Source organism: Melanerpes formicivorus, unplaced genomic scaffold (assembly GCF_026170545.1).
Source record: "Melanerpes formicivorus ecotype bairdi unplaced genomic scaffold, bMelFor1.0.p_v2 SCAF_87, whole genome shotgun sequence".
Classification (NCBI taxonomy): domain Eukaryota; kingdom Metazoa; phylum Chordata; class Aves; order Piciformes; family Picidae; genus Melanerpes; species Melanerpes formicivorus.
Genome location: NW_027142439.1, coordinates 1,427,045 through 1,446,694, shown reverse-complemented (window position 1 = coordinate 1,446,694; position 19,650 = coordinate 1,427,045). Strand labels below are relative to the sequence as shown.

Here is a 19,650-nt window from a genome sequence, read left to right as displayed (position 1 = left end):
TGTTTGGGTTTTTTTGACAGATAGATTTGCTAGTGACAGATAGCACATTAACCACCTGAAATCAGCTGAGTAGTTCTGTCTTGATTCCCTCAACACACCAGCACAAACCTCGGGAGGGATGAAATAACATTGGCAATGAAATAATTTCAACAAGTAAGTACTGAAAGAGAGAGTCATAAAGATCAATTCTGGGCCTCTCAGTTTAGGAAGGATGTTGAGATGCTTGAAGGTGTCCAGAGAAGGGCAATGAAGTTGGTGAGGAGTTTGGAACACAGCCCTGTGAGGAGAGGCTGAGGGAGCTGGGGTTGCTTAGCCTGGAGATGAGGAGACTCAGGGCTGGCCTTATTGCTCTCTACAACTACCTGAAGGGAGGTTGTAGACAGGCAGAGGTTGGTCTCTTCTCCCAGGCGACCAGCAGCAGAACAAGAGGACACAGTCTCAAGCTGCATCAGGGGAGGTTTAGGCTAGAGGTTAGGAGGAAGTTCTACACAGAAAGAGAGATTGCCCATTGGAATGTGCTGCCCAGGGAGGTGGTGGAGTCACCATCACTGGAGGTGTTCAGGAGGAGACTTGATGGGGTGCTTGGTGCCATGGGTTAGTTGATTAGGTGGTGCTGAATGATAGGTTGGACTCGATGGTCTTGAAGGTCTCTTCCAACCTGGTTTATTCTATCATGAACCTTTGAGTTGCTGTTGGATAATTCCCAGAACTGAGATGAGCTGCAGGGGGAGGAGGACTCTTTAACTTTCTCTGCATTAGAAAGCATGTCCCATGGTGTGTTTCCAAGCAGAAAAATGCCTCTGTTTTTGTTTCCTTTTAAAACACCAGAATCATAGAATCAACGAGGTTGGAAGAGACCTCAAAGATCATCGAGCCCAACCTGTCCCCCAAGTCCTTCCAAAGAAGCCCTGTAGTACAGAAAGCATTTTCTTCAGTATTTAACTGCCTAATTATAGATGAAATAAAGAGCAAGCTGGCTGAGGCTGTGGCCAGGCTGATCTAGTGTGGGGTGTCCCTGCCCATGGCAGGGGGGTTGGAACTAGATGATCCTTGTGGTCCCTTCCAACCCTGACTGACACTATGATACACCAACATAAATGCTGTGCTGTGCAATTGTTGTGGGCATTTAAAGGGGGACCCACTTGTCACACATGCACAGGATACTCCCACAGTCACTGCTTAGTGGGAGGAAAACGTGGTGTAACTAATTAAATGGTTAAGTTAAGAATTGTAAATAAGCTCCTGCTGCTTTTTGGAGCAGATGCAAAAATCAATCTCAGTTTAGACAGGCTCATCTCTTTAAGAGCAGCTGGGATAGACTGACTTCTGGCATTCTGGCACCAGGCTATTCCTCAGTCTTAGAATAACAAATCTCTTCATATCTGGCTGGGTGGCACGGTTCTCCTGAGGTAGATTTTAATCAGTTGTACCAAAGCAAGGCTCTGGGCAAAAAACCTTTATAGTCTGCTGTGAAGGAAGAGCACATCATAACTCCTCACAGGGGCTTTCACAGCATTCCTTGCTGTGAGAGTATGCCAAGACAAAATGCAGCAGTGTCAGAAACAATCAGATCCTGGGCTGCATCAGCAGAAGTGTGGCCAGCAGGTCGAGGGAGGTGATCCTCCCCCTCTACTCAGCCCTGGTGAGACCCCACCTGGAGTACTGTGTCCAGTTCTGGAGCCCCTATTCCAAGAGGGATCTGGAGGTGCTGGAAGGTGTCCAGAGAAGGGCCCTGAGGATGAGCAGAGGGCTGGAGCACCTCTCCTGTGAGGACAGACTGAAGGAGTTGGGGCTGTTGAGTCTGGAGAAGAGAAGGCTCCCAGGTGACCTCATTGTGGCCTTCCAGGATCTGAAGGGGGCTACAGGAAGGCTGGGGAGGGACTGCTCAGGATCTCAGGTAGTGACAGGACTAGGGGGAATGGAATGAAGCTGGAGGTGGGGAGATTCAGGCTAGATGTGAGGAGGAAGTTCTTCCCCATGAGAGTGGTGAAGCCCTGGAATGGGTTGTCCAGGGAGGTGCTTGGGGCCTCGTCCCTGGAGGTGTTTAAGGCCAGGCTGGCTGAGGCTGTGGCCAGGCTGATGTAGTGTGGGGTGTCCCTGCCCATGGCAGGGGGGTTGGAACTAGCTGATCCTTGTGGTCCCTTCCAACCCTGAATGAAACTATGAAACTATGAAACACGCAGAAATGGGTCTTGCTGGCTTTAAGTCTTCTTGAGGAGCTTCTTCTGTGAACTTCACCTTGAGTTTTGGGGTGAAGTGAAGCAGTTTTACTTCAGTAGGCTGTAAGCCATGTGAAACCTTTTGAGCTATTTTTGAAGGTCATACATAACCATAACTTGTACAGCATTTTCAGCTTCTAAGTCAGCAGGAGATGAAAATGGGAGCTTGGCAGAGTCTCTTGTGTGTCTGGCCTAACTTGTACTTTAGCACCCAGTTGCCTTACCTGGCTTGCTTCACAAAAGCAGCTCCCACATGTTATTACTTTTTGTTTCTGTTCCAGTCAGCCCTGCACTGCGAAAGGGAAGTTTTCCTGTAAGAGTCTGTGACTTCTGCATCAGGCCTTGGGAGCTATGAGCTCAGTTTTCCTGCTCTGGCTTTGTTTGCACAGGAAAACTCGGTGGGGCAGGCTCAGTTACTGGAATGAAAATCCCTGAAGTACAGAAATGTCATGTCACATGTCCAAAGTGCAGGAAGTATACATTGTTTTGTGAGAGAAATTAATGGGGATGGGATAGGAGAGGATGGGGTAGGAGAGGATGGGATAGGAGAGGATGGGAGAGGAGAGGATAGGATAGGATAGGATAGCATAGGATAGGATAGAATTAACCAGGTTGGAAAAGACCTTAGAGATTATCGAGTCCAACCCATCACCCAACACCATCTAAACAACCAAACCATGGCACCAAGTGCCTCATCCAGCCTCTTCCTAAACACCTGGGCAGTGACTGGCTGGAAAGCAGCCCTGAGGAGAGAGACTTGGGGGTGCTGGGGGAGGAGAAGCTCACCAGGAGCTCTCAGTGTGCACTTGCAGCCCAGAAAGCCAATCAGATCCTGGGCTGCAGCAGGAGAAGTGTGGCCAGCAGGGCAAGGGAGGTGATTCTCCCCCTCTGCTCAGCTCTGCTGAGACCCCACCTGGAGTCCTGCCTCCAGTTCTGGAGCCCCTATTGCAAGAGGGATGTGGAGGTGCTGGAAGGTGTCCAGAGAAAACCCTCAGGGCTGACAGGATGTCGTGTTTCAACGAAGAGATCTGTAACTGAGCAGGCAGTCTGACTCATTCTAGTGCACAAGTGTGAAAGATAGAGATGAATTGCCTACCACTTTTTTTGAAATTAGATGTGGCTGATTGTTACCAAGCACTGCTTTAGCTTGTGTCAGCTCCTCCAAGCAGAAGAACCCGCCTTAGTGCACCCTGAGCTGCAGGAGTCGTCAGCAGCCTCTCCTTCCGGCCAGGCTTGTTGGTCAGTTTGAGGGCAGAAGGGCTCTGCAGAGGGACCTCGACCGACTGGACAGATGGGCAGAGGCCAACAGGATGGCATTCAACAAGTCCAAGTGCCAGGGGCTGCACTTTGGCCACAGCAACCCCATGCAGAGCTACAGGCTGGGGGCAGAGTGGCTGAGAGCTGCCAGACAGAGAGGGACCTGGGGGTGATGATTGACAGCTGCCTGAACATGAGCCAGCAGTGTGCCCAGGTGGCCAAGAAGGCCAATGGCATCCTGTCCTGCATTAGGAATAGTGTGGCCAGCAGGAGCAGGGAAGTCATTGTGCCCCTGGACTCTGCATTGGTTAGGCCACACCTTGAGTCCTGTGTCCAGTTCTGGGCCCCTCAGTTTAAGAAGGATATTGAGACACTTGAAGGTGTCCAGAGAGGGGCAACAAGGCTGGGGAGAGGCCTTGAGCACAGCCCTGTGAGGAGAGGCTGAGGGAGCTGGGGTTGTTTAGCCTGGAGAAGAGGAGGCTCAGGGGAGACTTTATTGCTGTCTACAACTCCCTGAAGGGAGGTTGTAGCCAGGTAGCGGTTGGTCTGTTGTCCCAGGCAACCAGCACCAGAACAAGAGGACACAGTCTCAAGCTGTGCCAGGGGAGGTTTAGGCTGGAGGTGAGGAGAAAGTTCTTCATAGAGAGCATTATTGCTCATTGGAATGTGCTGCCCAGGGAGGTGGTGGAGTCACCATCATTGGAAGTGACTTGATAGGGTGCTTGGTTGCATGGTTTACTTGATTAGGTGGGTTGGATAATAGGTTGGACATGATGATCTTGAAGGTCTCTTCCAACCTGGTCTGGTGTATTGTATTGTAGTGTAGTGTATTGTAGTGTATTGTATTCTATCCTATCCTATCCTATCCTATCCTATCCTATCCTATCCTATCCTATCCTATCCTATCCTATCCTATCCTATCCTAACAAGGCTGGGGAGAGGCCTTGAGCACAGCCCTGTGAGGAGAGGCTGAGGGAGCTGGGGTTGCTTAGCCTGGAGAAGAGGAGGCTCAGGGGAGACCTTCTTGCTCTCTCCAACTACCTGAAGGGAGGTTATAGCCTGGTGGGGGTTGGTCTCTTCTCCCAGGCAAGCAGCACCAGAACAAGAGGACACAGTCTCAAGCTGTGCCAGGGGAGGTTTAGACTGGAGGTGAGGAGAAAGTTCTTCACCGAGAGAGTCGTTCGTCATTGGAATGTGCTGCCCAGAGAGGTGGTGGAGTCCCTGTCCCTGGAGGTGTTCAAGAGGGGATTGGATGTGGCACTTGGTGCCATGGTCTAGTCATGAGGTCTGTGTTGATAGGTTGGACTGGATGATCTTTGAGGTCTCTTCCAACCTTAGTGATACTGTGTGACTTCAGCATGGGTGAGGAGGAAGCTTCCTCGTGTGCTTTCCTTTCCTTGGGCTTTGTGTCATCAGTTTTGGGAAAGCCTTCAGTAAACCTTCCATGTTGATTTGATTTAAATAATAATAGTAATGATACGAAAAGTTGATCAGCTGTTCTGAAGGAAGAACTGAGGTGGTCACAGCTTTGCTTATGTTCCTTCACCACAGTCAGATTTCCCTCTGGGATGGGGAGTGGTGGCAGGCAGGAGGCAGCAGCTGCAGGGAGGGCCCCAGATGCTGAGGGGAGGTTGGGTTTGGTATCACTTTTGGTTTTTTCTCCAAAGAAAATGATGCTTCTGCTGCTGCAGGGAGATGCAAATCTGCAGTCTGTCTGCCTTTCTGCATCAGAGGTGGGAATGGGTTAGGAGCTGTTGTTTCTTGTTGGTGCTGGGTGAGCGGAGATTGTATTTCTGTCAGCACGCTTCCTGTGGCTCTCGAAGAGACACCGAAGGCAGTGAGCATGGGCTCCTTAAATCTAAAGGCTGATGAGATCCTTGAAGTGATCTCTCACCTCAGCAGTGACTGGATTTCATACACTCCTTCAGACAGCTGCTGCTTGTGTGAGTTTAGATGCTTGAGTTTAGATGACTCTTTTCACTCAGAGGGCTGGATGAGCAGAGGGCTGGAGCACCTCTCCTGTGAGGACAGACTGAAGGAGTTGGGGCTGTTCAGTCTGGAGAAGAGAAGGCTCCCAGGTGACCTCATTGTGGCCTTCCAGGATCTGAAGGGGGCTACAGGAAGGCTGGGGAGGGACTGCTCAGGATCTCAGGCAGTGCTAGGACTAGGGGGAATGGAATGAAGCTGGAGGTGGGGAGATTGAGGCTAGATGTGATGAGGAAGTTCTTCCCCATGAGAGTGGTGAAGCCCTGGAATGGGTTGTCCAGGGAGCTGGTTGAGGCCCCAGCCCTGGAGGTGTTTAAGCCCAGGCTGGCTGAGTCTGTGGCCAGGCTGATGTAGTGTGGGGTGTCCCTGCCCATGGCAGGGGGGTTGGAACTGGCTGATCCTTGTGGTCCCTTCCAACCCTGACTGATACTATGATACTCAAGTGGATCAGGAGGAGACTTGATGGGGTGCTTGGTGCCATGGGTTAGTTGTTTAGGTGGTGTTGGATTGGTTGATGGGTTGGACACGATGATCTTGAAGGTCTCTTCCAACCTGGTTTAGTAGTAGTAGTAGTACAGGCCAGGAGGAAAATTCCTAATAACCCAGTGTGCAAGTAGAGCAGCTACAGGCCACTGCCACCAACAGTTGCTGCTCCTTTCTACCCTTAGATGCCATGGAGTTGGATACTTGCTGTCATTTAGGACACAGAGGCAGGATGTCTTAATTCTGAAGTCCAGGTTGAGCAGAAAAAATGAAGAAGAATGAAACCCAGGGAGGTGGTGGAGTCACCATCACTGGAGGTATCGTAGTATCATAGTATCAGTCAGGGTTGGAAGGGACCACAAGGATCATCCAGTTCCAACCCCCCTGCCATGGGCAGGGACACCCCACACTACATCAGCCTGGCCACAGCCTCATCCAGCCTGGGCTTAAACACCTCCAGGGACAGGGCCTCAACCACCTCCCTGGACAACCCATTCCAGGGCTTCACCACTCTGGATGAGGCACTTGGTGTCATGGTTTAGTTGATTAGATGGTGTTGGGTGATAGGTTGGACTTGATGATCTATCCTATCCTATCCTATCCTATCCTATCCTATCCTATCCTATCCTATCCTATCCTATCCTATCCTATCCTATCCTATCCTATCCTATCCTATCCTATCCTATCCTATCCTATCCTATCCTATGTGTTCTTAATTCCTGTGAATTTCAAATGTTTTTCATGTTCCATTTCCTTTACACAAAACACAAAAGCAATTCCTATCATTTTGTATAAATTCAAGCAGCCAGAGTCCTGCTTTCCCTCTGCTTCTGGATTCAGCGGGGAAAATGCTTTTTAAACCCAAATACTTGTATAGCAAGCTGTCTTGAGAACAACAGACTGCTTTAAGAAGTGCCACCTCCCTGGGCAGCACATTCCAATGGCCAATCTCTCCTCCTGTGAAGAATTTCGTCCTAACATCCATCCTAAACATCCCCTGTCACAGCTTGAGACTGTGTCCTCTTGTTCTGGTGCTGGTTGCCTGGGAGAAGAGACCAACCCCCACCTGGCTACAATCTCCCTTCAGGGAGTTGGAGAGAGCAAGAAGGTCTCCCCTGAGCCTCCTCTTCTCCAGGCTAAGCAACCCCAGCTCCCTCAGCCTCTCCTCACAGGGCTGTGCTCAAGGCCTCTCCCCAGCCTCATTGCCCTTCTCTGGACACCTTCCAGCAACTCAGCATCTTTCCTAAAGAAAGTATTCCCAACATCTTTCCTAAATAATAGCAAACAAACAAAAAATGAAACAGAGAAGTCCACACAGGAGAACTCTACTGATTGTTAGGTGCCTTGAACAAGCTTTTTGTAGAGCAGGAACCTCTTAAAGTTTCTGTTTCTTTTATTTTAAGTGGCCCCTTTGTTTCACTTCCCTGTCCTTTCATAGAGGTCATCTTCAGTTCTGGTGGGAAGCAGGAAGGTTTTACACAGGTCTGTGTAACTGGGAGTGGAAACTGCCTTTTTTAAAGCTGTCTGACCATGCTGTGCATCTGCCCTGGTTTTAGGATAGGATAGGATAGGATAGGATAGGATAGGATAGGATAGGATAGGATAGGATAGGATAGGATAGGATAGGAATAGAATAGGATAGGGTAGGATAGAGTAGAATGGAATAGAATAGAATGGAATGGAATAGAATAGAATAGAATAGAATAGAATAGAATAGAATAGAATAGAATAGAATAGAATAGAATAGAATAGAATGGAATGGAATGGAATGGAATGGAATGGAATGGAATGGAATGGACCAGACCAGGTTGGAAGAGACCTTCAAGATCATCGTCTCCAACCCATCAACCAATCCAACCCACCCAAACAGCTAACCCATGGCACCAAGCACCCCATCAAGTCTTCTCCTGAACACCTCCAGGGATGGTGACTCCACCACCTCCCCAGGCAGCCCATTCCAATGGGCAATCACTCTCTCTGTGTAGAACTTCTTCCTAACAACCAGCCTAAACCTCCCCTGGCGCAGCCTGAGACTGTGTCCTCTTGTTCTGGTGCTGGTTGCCTGGGAGAAGAGACCAACCTCTGCCTGTCTACAACCTCCCTTCAGGGAGTTGGGGAGAGCAAGAAGGTTTCCCCTGAGCCTCCTCTTCTCCAGGCTAAGCAACCCCAGCTCCCTCAGCCTCTCCTCATAGGGCTGTGTTCCAAACCCCTCCCCAACTTTGTTGCCCTTCTCTGGACACCTTCCAGCAAGTCAACCTCCTTCCTAAACTGAGGGGCCCAGAACTGGACACAGGACTCGAGCTGTGGCCTAACCAATGCAGTTTTCCTCACCTGTCAGTCAAAATGCCCTTTGAGATCCTTTTGCCATAGCCATGCTAGCTGTGCTCAAGGCCCTAGGTGTAGCTGAAGTCAGTGTGCCCTCAAGAAGCAGGTTTTGCTCCCTGTCTGCACAGCAATTCAAGCATGCTGAGCTTCATTGTTGCACCATGTGCTGATGGCAGGGAATGATCAAAGGATGTGAAAGGCAGGTTTAGAAGAAATGGCTGCTCTGCAGTTCAGGTTTGTTTTTCCAGGGCAAATAAGAGGAGAAGCTGTGAAATTCAGCAGGCTCCAAATTGCATCATTTTGTACACTACCTGCAACCTCTGCACACTGAAGGTTGAGAGGTAAAGAGAAGCCAGGTGGGGGTTGATCTCTTCTCTCTAGCAACCAGCACCAGAACAAGGGGACACAGTCTCAAGCTGTGCCAGGGGAAGTTTAGGCTGGAGGTGAGGAGAAAGTTCTTCACCAAGAGAGTCATTCGTCATTGGAATGTGCTGCCCAGGGAGGTGGTGGAGTCACCATCCCTGGAGGTGTTCAAGAGGGGATTGGATGTGGAACTTGGTGCCATGGTCTAGTCATGAGGTCTGTGGTGACAGGTTGGACTGGATGATCTTTGAGGTCTCTTCCAACCTGGGTGATACTGTACAAAATTCCTTGGGGAGGATAGCTTCCAAGCCATCCTAATCTCCCTGTGTTTGCTTAACCTACAGAAAGTGAGCAGTGACCAATGGGCATATGCAGCTTCAGTAAACCAGAGGTCAAACAACTGATACAAGCTTGAACATAGCAGATTTCACCTCAACACCAGGAGAAACCTCTTTACAGTGGGGGTGACAGAGCACTGGAGCAGGCTGCCCAGGGTGGTTGTGGAGTCTCCTTCTCTGGAGACATTCAAAACCTGTCTGGATGCATTCCTGTGTGGACTACCTTAGGTGATCCTGCTTTGGCAGGAATATTTCAGGGACATTTCTTCTGGCCAGCTGAATGTGAAACAAACCCAAAATAACCCCCACCCTTCCTTAGAAGCTAATTTAATTTCTCTTTAGTTTCAGGAAGTGAAACTAGGATAGAATTGAATTGAATTGAATTGAATTGAATTGAATTGAGTTGAATTGAATTGAATTGAATTGAATTGAATTGAATTGAATTGAATTGAATTGAATTGAATTGAATTGAATTGAATTGAATTGAATCAAATTGAATTGAACTGAACTGAGCTGAATTGAATTGAATCAAATCGAACTGAACTGAATTGAATTGAATCAAATTGAATTGAGTTGAATTGAATTGAACTGAATCAAATCGAATTGAACTGAACTGAATTGAATTGAATTGAATTGAATTGAATCAAATCGAATTGAATTGAATTGAATTGAATCAAATCGAATTGAACTGAATTGAATTGAATTGAATCAAATTGAATTGAGTTGAATTGAATTGAATCAAATCGAACTGAACTGAACTGAATTGAATCAAATCGAATTGAGTTGAATTGAATTGAATTGAATTGAATTGAATTGAATTGAATTGAATTGAATTGAATTGAATTGAATTGAATTGAATTGAATTGAATTGAAATAACCAGGTTAGAAAAGACCTTTGAGATCATCGAGTCCAACCTATCACCCAACACCATCTAATCAACTAAACCATGGCACCAAGGAGGAGACTTGATAGGGTGCTTGGTTGCATGGTTTAGTTGATTAGGTGGTGTTGGATAATAGGTTGGCCTCAATGATCTTGAAGGTCTCTTTCAACCTGGTCTATTCTATTCTATTCTATTCTATTCTATTCTATTCTATTCTATTCTATTCTATTCTATTCTATTCTATTCTATTCTATTCTATTCCATTCCATTCCATTCCATTCCATTCCATTCCATTCCATTCCATTCCATTCCATTCCATTCTCATCCAGTCTCTTCCTAAACACCTCCAGTGATGGTGACTCCACCACCTCCCTGAGCAGCACATTCCAATGGCCAGCAACTCTTTCTGGGAAGAACTTTCTCCTCACCTCAAGCCTAAACTTCCCCTGCTGCAGCTTGAGACTAATCAACTAAACCATGCCAACAAGTGCCTCATCCAGTCTCTTCCTAAATACCTCCATGATGGTGACTCCACCACCTCCCTGGGCAGCACATTCCCATGGCCAATCTCTCTTTCTATGGAGAACTCCTTCCTAACATCCAGCCTAAACCTCCCCTGGCACAGCTTGAGACTGTGTCCTCTTGTTCTGGTGCTGGTTGCCTGCGAGAAGAGACCAACACCCAGCTGGCTTCAACCTCCCTTCAGGTAGTTGTAGAGAGCAAGAAGGTCTCCCCTGAGCCTTCTCTTCTCCAGGCTAAGCAACCCCAGCTCCCTCAGCCTCAATTCTCTCAGGTTAAGGTGTGAAATGTAGTGGTATCATCAGGAGCATCAAACCTTTGATTCTGCTCTATTTAGCAGTGACCAAGAGTTTCTCCCAGTAAAAGTTCAGTGAGCTTAAACAGGAAAGCACTTTGCTGCTGCTGAAGGGTTTCACATTCCTCCTGTGGAAACAGTGAGACATTTGTCATTCAGTGGCCTCAAAGGAAACCCAGGTTTTGATAGTTTGGTCGTGCACCTTGTCAGCTAAGTCAGCTTTACTGCTTTGCTGATAGGTGCTCCTCAGGTATTGCCTAAGGGCACTGATTTATGACTCTAGGGAGGGTCACTCAGGTCCATTCCTTCCTGTACTTCCTGCAGTTTTTAATCATATGCCAGTGGAAATACAGCTGAAAGGTAAGCAAATGGTCAAGGACCAGGAGAAAGCAGAGGGCCTGTAGAATTTCTTGCCCTTCATAACCAACTCTGCTCCCTGCTCTCAGGTGAATCTCAGCACCAAATACAAAGAGCATCACAAGTGTTCTCAACATTTATAGGTTATCTGACCTTTTCATGGAATCATAGAATCAGTAAGGTTGGAAAAGACTCTTTTGTCATTTTAAAAGGAGAATTGCTTTCCTGATTGTCTTTATGAAGACCCAAGACCTGCCCACAGGACTGGAGAGATGTTGAGTTGCTGGAAGGTGTCCAGAGAAGGGCAACAAAGCTGGGGAGGGGTCTGGAGCACAGCCCTGTGAGGAGAGGCTGAGGGAGCTGGGGTTGCTTAGCCTGGAGAAGAGGAGGCTCAGGGGAGACCTTCTTGCTGTCTCCAACTCCCTGAAGGGAGGTTGTAGCCAGGTGGGGGTTGGTCTCTTCTCCCAGGCAACCAGCACCAGAACAAGAGGACACAGTCTCAAGCTGTGCCAGGAAAGGTTTAGGCTGGATTTTAGGAAGAAGTTCTTCAGAGAGAGAGAGAGATTGACCTTTGGAATGTGCTGCCCAGGGAGGTGGTGGAGTCACCATCACTGGAAGTGTTTAGGAAGAGCCTGGATGAGGCACTTGGTGCCATGGTTTAGTTGATTAGATGGTGTTGGGTGATAGTTTGGACTCAATGATCTCTGAGGTCTCTTCCAACCTCATTAATTCTATTCTATTCTATTCTATTCTATTCTATTCTATTCTATTCTATTCTATTCTATTCTATTCTATTCCTATCCCTATTTCTACTCTATTCTATTCTATCCTATCCCTATCCCTATCCCTATTTCTATCCCCATTCCATTCCATTCCATTCCATTCCATTCCATTCCATTCCATTCCATTCCATTCCATTCCATTCCATTCCATTCCATTCCATTCCATTCCATTCCATTCCATTCCTGGATCAGATCTCCCCCTTTGCTGACTCAAGAGGGATTGGTGGGGAGCAGAGTAGGAGAGTGAGCAGAGCTAGATGGAGAAGTTTGGGTCTGTCTTTTGGCAGGCTGCTGGCATGTACTCACTTAGACTATTTGTGTAGTGAAGGCTTTACCATGCTGAATATTAACTCCTTAGGTACTCAGTGAGCCTTTCTTCAGCAAAAGCACAATCTGCTGTGTCAGTCTTGAGCAGAAAACCTGCCCAGCGACGTGGTGCAAGAGCCTGCTGCAAGCTCCATCCCAGCAGTCTTCCCAGGGCCATCCTGAGTAGTTTAAACAAAGCAGTTGACTGAAAATGTAGTTCTGCATGCACACTTCAAAGCAGCTGTTTGAAAGTTAGTCTCACAGACTTGGTAAACAGAGTAGGCCTGATGGCCATGGCTCATGTTTTCTCTTTAATAATCAAGTGGTGAGTAGCTTGCAGAGCTTCAAAGCAGTAACTGTGTCAGTGGTGTCACTGTCTGCAGAGCATTACCTTCAACTATGATTGTTGTTTATGTTTATTATTATGAATCTTCAATTATTAATGGAATGAAGCTGGAGGTGGGGAGGAAGTTCTTCCCCATGAGAGTGGTGAAGCCTTGGAATGGGTTGTGCAGGGAGGTGGTTGGGGCCCTGTCCCTGGAGGTGTTTAAGCCCAGGCTGGCTGAGGCTGTGGCCAGGCTGATCTAGTGTGGGGTGTCCCTGCCCATGGCAGGGGGGTTGGAACTAGCTGATCCTTGTGGTCCCTTCCAACCCTGACTGATACTATGATACTAATTTGTGAAATATGTTTGAACCTAGCAATAGTCCTGGGTCCAGTTCTGGGTCCCTCAGTTTAAGAAGGATATTGAGGCATTTGATAGATAGATGAGATATCAGGGAGAGAATTTGGTAAACTCTTGAAAATTGGGGTAAATTTGATGTGACTGTCTCCTTGAACACAGAAGTAAATGTTGCTTGGGTTAAATTAAATCATTCTCAGTTTAAGAAGGACATTGAGACACTTGAACATGTCCAGAGAAGGACAACAAGGCTGGGGAGAGGCCTTGAGCACAGCCCTGTGAGGAGAGGCTGAGGGAGCTGGGGTTGCTTAGCCTGGAGAAGAGGAGGCTCAGGGGAGACCTCATTACTCTCTACAACTACCTGAAGGGAGGTTGTGGCCAGGTGGGGGGTTGGTCTCTTCTCCCAGGCAGCCAGCACCAGAACAAGAGGACACAGTCTCAAGCTGTGCCTGGGGAGGTTTAGGATGGATGTTAAGAAGAAATTCTTCATAGAGATTGGCCATTGGAATGTGCTGCCCAGGGAGGTGGTGGAGTCACCATCACTGGAGGTGTTCAAGAGGGGATTGGCTGTGGCACTTGGAATGGAATGAAGCTGGAGGTGGGGAGATTGAGGCTGGAGGTGAGGAGGAAGTTCTTCCCCATGAGAGTGGTGAAGCCCTGGAATGGGTTGTCCAGGGAGGTGGTTGAGGCCCTGTCCCTGGAGGTGTTTAAGCCCAGGCTGGATGAGGCTGTGGCCAGGCTGATGTAGTGTGGGGTGTCCCTGCCCATGGCAGGGGGGTTGGAACTAGATGATCCTTGTGGTCACCCTTCCAACCCTGACTGATTCTATGATGCTATGACTACACCAACCCCCCAGGGTGGCTGTTCCCTGCATTTAAGGCTTTAAGGCTTTTGTTTAATCTTGTTTTGTGGAAACCAAAGTCCAGTTAAACATGCTGTTGGGACAGAGCTCTGATGCAAAGATCAGGAAGCACCTGTGTGTCCTGCAGTTTCACCACAGCCAAGTAAAGATTAGCCAAGGAGAAATTCTGCCTGTTTTGCCCATAAAAGGAGCTTTCAGACTGGAGGGGGGAGTCTGGGGGGGAAATCACTGCTGATGCTTGGAAGCATCCTGCAGAGGCTCACGTAAGGTCCCGTGGAGTTTAGAGCTGCAGTTATGGCTGACCCTGGGTGGTGCAAGAGGGACTGGGTCAAGTTCCAGTCACCTTCTTCAACCTGATGCTGGTGGACATTTGACCCTGAGGCATTCTAGGCCTTAATTGCTTTATTCCCCCCCTTTATTAGCCATCAAGTGGAGCTTTCCTGGCTGTGGCAGAGAGGGCTCAAATGAAAAGCAGCATTTCACTTAAGCAGTCAAATTGGCTCTGTGGCTGTGTCTAGTGACATTAATCACTTACTGAGCATCAGAGTGAAAGCTGCACAACTCCTTCAGTGGGAGAGGAGTGCATTGGAGGTGACCTGCTGACCTGAAGTGCTGTTTAAAAGCCTACAAAAGCAAGACAGCGTTTGTAAAAGATAGTGTGAATAATGTCACTTCAGAAACAAGTTGCTGATAAACATTCCTGCTCCATAAAGCTGGACCTGGGGGTTAAAGGTCTTTTGTCACTGCTGCTCAAAGCAGTGGTAACTCTCTGGTTACTGGTGGTCTATTTTGCTCCTTAGAGTGAGGTGAAGATTCACAGAATCAACCAGGTTGGAGAAGACCTCAGAGATCATCAAGTCCAACCTAGCACCCAACACCTCAGGACTAACTAATGCATGGCTTCAAGTGCCACATCCAATCCCCTCTTGAACACCTCCAGTCATGGTGACTCCACCACCTCCCTGGGCAGCACATTCCAATGGCCAATCTCTCTTTCTGGGAAGAACTTTCCTCTCACCTTCAGCCTAAACTCCCCTGGCACAGCTTGAGACTGTGTCCTCTTGTTCTGCTGCTGGTTGCTTGGGAGAAGAGACCAACCTCTGCCTGGCTACAACCTCCCTTCAGGTAGTTGTAGAGAGCAATGAGGTCTCCCCTGAGCCTCCTCTTCTCCAGGCTAAGCAACCCCAGCTCCCTCAGCCTCTCCTCACAGGGCTGTGCTCAAGGCCTCTCCCCAGCCTTGTTGTCCTTCTCTGGACATGTTCAAGTGTCTCAATGTCCTTCTTAAACTGAGGGGCCCAGAACTGGCCACTGGAACTGGAGATTGTTGCATAACAAATAGTGGGACTGAAACCAAGCAGAGTTTATACCCTGATAACCCTGAAATCTCCTTGCCAGCTGCAGATTCACGTCACATTCACTAAACAGAAGTCTTTCTCCTGTTTGAATGTGAACCACAGGGCCAAGGTTGTGATTTTGAAGGTGAGGAGAAAGTTCTTTACAGAAAGAGAGGTTGGCCACTGGAATGTGCTGCCCAGGGAGGTGGTGGAGTCACCATCCCTGGAGGTGTTCAAAAAAGGCTTGGATGTGGCACTTGGAGCCATGGTTTAGTTGTCAGGAGGTGTTAGGTATTAGGTGCTACGTTGGACTTGATGATCTCTGAGGTCTTTCCCAACAAGGGTGATTCTGTGATTGTAAACCCATCAGTTTTGCTATGGGCAGGGTCCCTGCAATTGAAAAGTCTCAGTGTATTTCTGCATTATGGAATAGAATAAACCAAACCAGGTTGGAAGAGACCTTCAAGATCATCGTGTCCAACCCATCAACCAATCCAACCCACCCAAACAGCTAACCCATGGCACCAAGCACCCCATCAAGTCTCCTCCTGAACACCTCCAGTGATGGTGACTCCACCACCTCCCCAGGCAGCCCATTCCAATGGGCAATCACTCTCTCTGTGTAAAACTTCCTCCTAACCTCCAGCCTAAACCTCCTCTGGCACAGCTTGAGACTGTGTCCTCTTGTTCTGGTGCTGGCTGCCTGGGAGAAGAGACCAACCTCTGCCTGTCTACAACTTCCCTTCAGGTAGTTGTAGAGAGCAATAAGGTCACCCCTGAGCCTCCTCTTCTCCAGGCTAAGCAACCCCAGCTCCCTCAGCCTCTCCTCACAGGGCTGTGCTCCAAACCCCTCACCAACTTCATTGCCCTTCTCTGGACACCTTCCAGCCACTCAACCTCCTTCCTAAACTGAGGGGCCCAGATCTGGACACAGGACTCAAGGTGTGGCCTAACCAGTGCTGAGCACAGGGGCACAATGACCTCCCTGCTCCTGCTGGCCACACTGTTCCTGATGCAGGCCAGGATGCCATTGGCCCTCCTGGCTGCCTGGGCACACTGCAGGCTCATGTTCAGCCTACTATCGACCAGCACCCCCAGGTCCCTCTCTGCCTGGCTGCTCTCAGTCACTCTGCCCCCAGCCTGTAGCTCTGCCTGGGGTTGCTGTGGCCAATGTGCAGAACCTGGCACTTGGATGTGTTCAATCTCCTGCCCTTGGCCTCTGCCCATCTGTCCAGCCAGTCCAGGTCCCTCTGCAGAGCCTGAACACTCTGGAGTGTTCACCTTGTCATGAGTCCCTCACCAGTGTATCACCTCCCCTCTCCAGCTGTGTGCCTGTGTGTGAGAAAGTTACCAGCAACACTGGTGGGTCCCTTGGAAATAGCACAGGCTGTGAGGTGGAGATGGTGTGAGATGGAACAACTTGAATGTTGCTAGGTGTGAAAACTAAACAACCTTTTCCTGCTCATGCAACCCAAGTGCTAAGAAACTTTCTGCAGTCAGGGTAGGTGAGAAAACCATAGTTTGTCTACAAGCAGGAGTTGAGTCAATGTTTACTTGCCTCCCACTGTTGCTGATGCTGGCTGCACTGCTGGGGACCAGCTGGGTGACAACATCCCATTAATCTTGCCATGTTTTTAATGACAGTGTCAATTAATCATAGTATCATAGTATCATAGTATCAGTCAGGGTTGGAAGGGACCACAAGGATCATCCAGTTCCAACCCCCCTGCCATGGGCAGGGACACCCCACACTACATCAGCCTGGCCACAGCCTCATCCAGCCTGGGCTTAAACACCTCCAGGGACAGGGCCCCAACCACCTCCCTGGACAACCCATTCCAGGGCTTCACCACTCTCATGGGGAAGAACTTCCTCCTCACCTCCAGCCTCAATCTCCCCACCTCCAGCTTCATTCCATTCCCCCTAGTCCTAGCACTCCCTGAGATCCTGAGCAGTCCCTCCCCAGCCTTCCTGTAGCCCCCTTCAGATTTTGGAAGGCCACAATGAGGTCACCTGGGAGCCTTCTCTTCTGCAGACTGAACAGCCCCAACTCCTTCAGTCTGTCCTCACAGGAGAGGTGCTCCAGCCCTCTGCTCATCCTCCTGGCCCTTCTCTGGACACCTTCCAGCACCTCCAGATCCCTCTTGGAATGGGGGCTGCAGAACTGGAGGCAGTACTCCAGGGGGGGTCTCATAGAATCAGTAGAATCAATAAGGTTGGAAAAGACCTCAGAGATCATCAAGTCCAACCTGTCACCCTACACCTCAGGATTAACTAAACCATGGCTTCAAGTGCCTCATCCAGTCCCCTCTTGAACACCTCCAGGGATGGTGACTCCACCACCTCCCTGGGCAGCACATTCCAATGGCCAATCACTCTCTCTGTGAAGAACTTTCTCCTCACCTCCAGCCTAAACCTCCCCTGGCACAGCTTGAGACTGTGTCCTCTTGTTGTGGTGCTGCTTGCCTGGGAGAAGAGACCAACCCCCACCTGGCTACAACCTCCCTTCAGGTAGTTACAGACAGCAAGAAGGTCTCCCCTGAGCCTGCTCTTCTCCAGGCTAAGCAACCCCAGCTCCCTCAGCCTCTCCTCACAGGGCTGTGCTCCAAACCCCTCCCCAGCCTTGTTGCCCTTCTCTGGACACATTCAAGTGTGTCAATATCCTTCTTAAATTGTGGGGCCCAGAACTAATATCTGAGGGAGCCAAGACAACCCCACCAAAACTGGACTTGCTGTATCTTGCTACCTGATCTCTGTAAGTAGCTCTTTCTACCCAAGGAATATCCTCTTGCTAACTGCAGTTCATCTGCTTGATGGAAAGCAGCAGTGCATTTCATGCATTCCTGTGGGGTAATTCCACATGCCACTCAGCTGGTGGAACAAGCTGCTGCCAGTACATGTGGGACACCTCCTACCCCCCATTTTCTGCTCCTTCCTGCTCTTCTCCAACTTCATGGTGTTGATGCCCTGTCCTGTTCTTACAGCTTACAGTTCAGGTTCTGCTTGTGATTCTCTGCAGATCTGGCTGAAGGCTGATTTTGCTTTCTCTGCTAACTTCCTGCTGGTTTAGTTTCAAGCTGCACCCAGGGGAGGTTTAGGCTGGAGGTGAGGAGAAAGTGTTTCCCAGGAAGAGAGATTGGCCATTGGAATGTGCTGCCCAGGGAGGTGGTGGAGTCACCATCACTGGAGGTGTTTTAAGAAGAGAGTGGATGAGGCACTTGGTGCCATGGTTTAGTTGATCAGGTGGTGTTGGGTGACAGGTTGGACTTGATGATCTCAAAGGTCTCTTCCAACCTTGGTGATACTGTGATACTGTGTCAATTTGAGAGGAGGATGCTCAGGGGAGACTTTCTTGCTCTCTACAACTCCCTGAAGGGAGGTTGTAGCCAGGTGGGGGGTTGGTCTCTTCTCCCAGGCAACCAGAACCAGAGGACACAGTCTCAAGCTGTGCCAGGGGAGGCTTAGGCTGGAGGTAAGGAGAAATTTCTTCCCAGCAAGAGAGATTGGCCATTGGGATGTGCTGCCCAGGGAGGTGGTGGAGTCACCATCCCTGGAGGTGTTCAAGAGGGGATTGGATGTGGCACTTGAAGCCATGGTTTAGTTAGTTTAGTTTGTTAGTTTAGTTTAGTTAGTCCTGGTTTAGTTAGTCCTGAGGTGTTGGGTGACAGGTTGGACTTGATGATCTCTGAGGTCTTTTCCAACCTTATTGATTCTATGATTCTGTGATTTCAAAGCATAATCTTCTCTTTGGGATCCCTGGAGGTGTTCAAGAGGGGATTGGACGTGGCACTTGGTGCCATGGTCTAGTCATGAGGTCTGTGTTGATAGGTTGGACTTGATGATTCTCAAGGTCCTTTCCAACCTTAGTTATACTCTGATACTGTGATTTTTTGGGGGGCTGTTTGTAGAGAAGGAGGAATGAAGTCCACCCAGTGTGGTTGTCTGTTCTCAGTGAAATGCTGCTCTCATTTTTCCAGGGGTCCCCTCTCTTCGAGCTCATCAAGCAGTCCAAGGAACGAGAAGGCCAAACTGACCAGCCTGAGCCCACCTCCACTTTCAACATGCCCTTCCAGCATAATCACACTGCAGCAGACCTGTAAGTGCTGGGTGTGCTTGAGGCCCAGTATAAAGGGCAGTTATTACCACCCTTCATATTGTAAACCAACTTCTCTCCTGTTTCCCTGCCTGTTAGACTGGGTGCTTAGGATGTGTTGGATTGTTGCATTTGCTGCTGTTTATTGTTCAGGCAAACACAGCCAAGTGAAACTCTGATTTTTTTTCCCCCCCCTCAAGCCCTATAAAACTTTTAATGGCAAACTGTTATTTGCCTAGGATAAAAGAAAAAGTCTCTTTATCAGATATTTAATCAATGACTTGAGTTGAAAATTCACCATGTGGAAATAACTGATTGCAGGAGCAGTTTCTTCCCATGGTGGAAAGAGGGAAGGAGTTCCTGCTAGTATTACCCCTGTGAAATATTGATGTTAAGTGCTTAACATTTGTTGCATCTCCAGCTACCTTTCTCCTGTGAGATCTCCTAAGAAGAAAGCCTCTGGACCTTCTCCAAGTGCTACTTCTTCTCCAGATGCTCAGCAAGCTGCAAACTCCCAAGCACAGAAACCACAGAAGTCTACCTCCCTCTCCCTCTTCTACAAAAAAG

The 19,650-nt window shown here is 48.8% G+C and overlaps 2 protein-coding genes across 2 annotated transcripts in view; both read left to right on the top strand.

Moving 5' to 3' along the window:
• Positions 1-19,650, top strand: part of SETDB2 (SET domain bifurcated histone lysine methyltransferase 2) — a gene marked incomplete at its 5' end in the record, with an annotated part of 260,530 nt that overhangs the window by 96,133 nt on the left and 144,747 nt on the right.
• The window catches only part of RB1 (RB transcriptional corepressor 1), an 89,929-nt gene that overhangs the window by 55,134 nt on the left and 15,145 nt on the right, over positions 1-19,650 (top strand). The window contains 2 exon segments of the mRNA XM_068165299.1: positions 18,968-19,086; positions 19,505-19,650. Coding sequence (XP_068021400.1) covers positions 18,968-19,086; positions 19,505-19,650 — 265 coding nt within the window.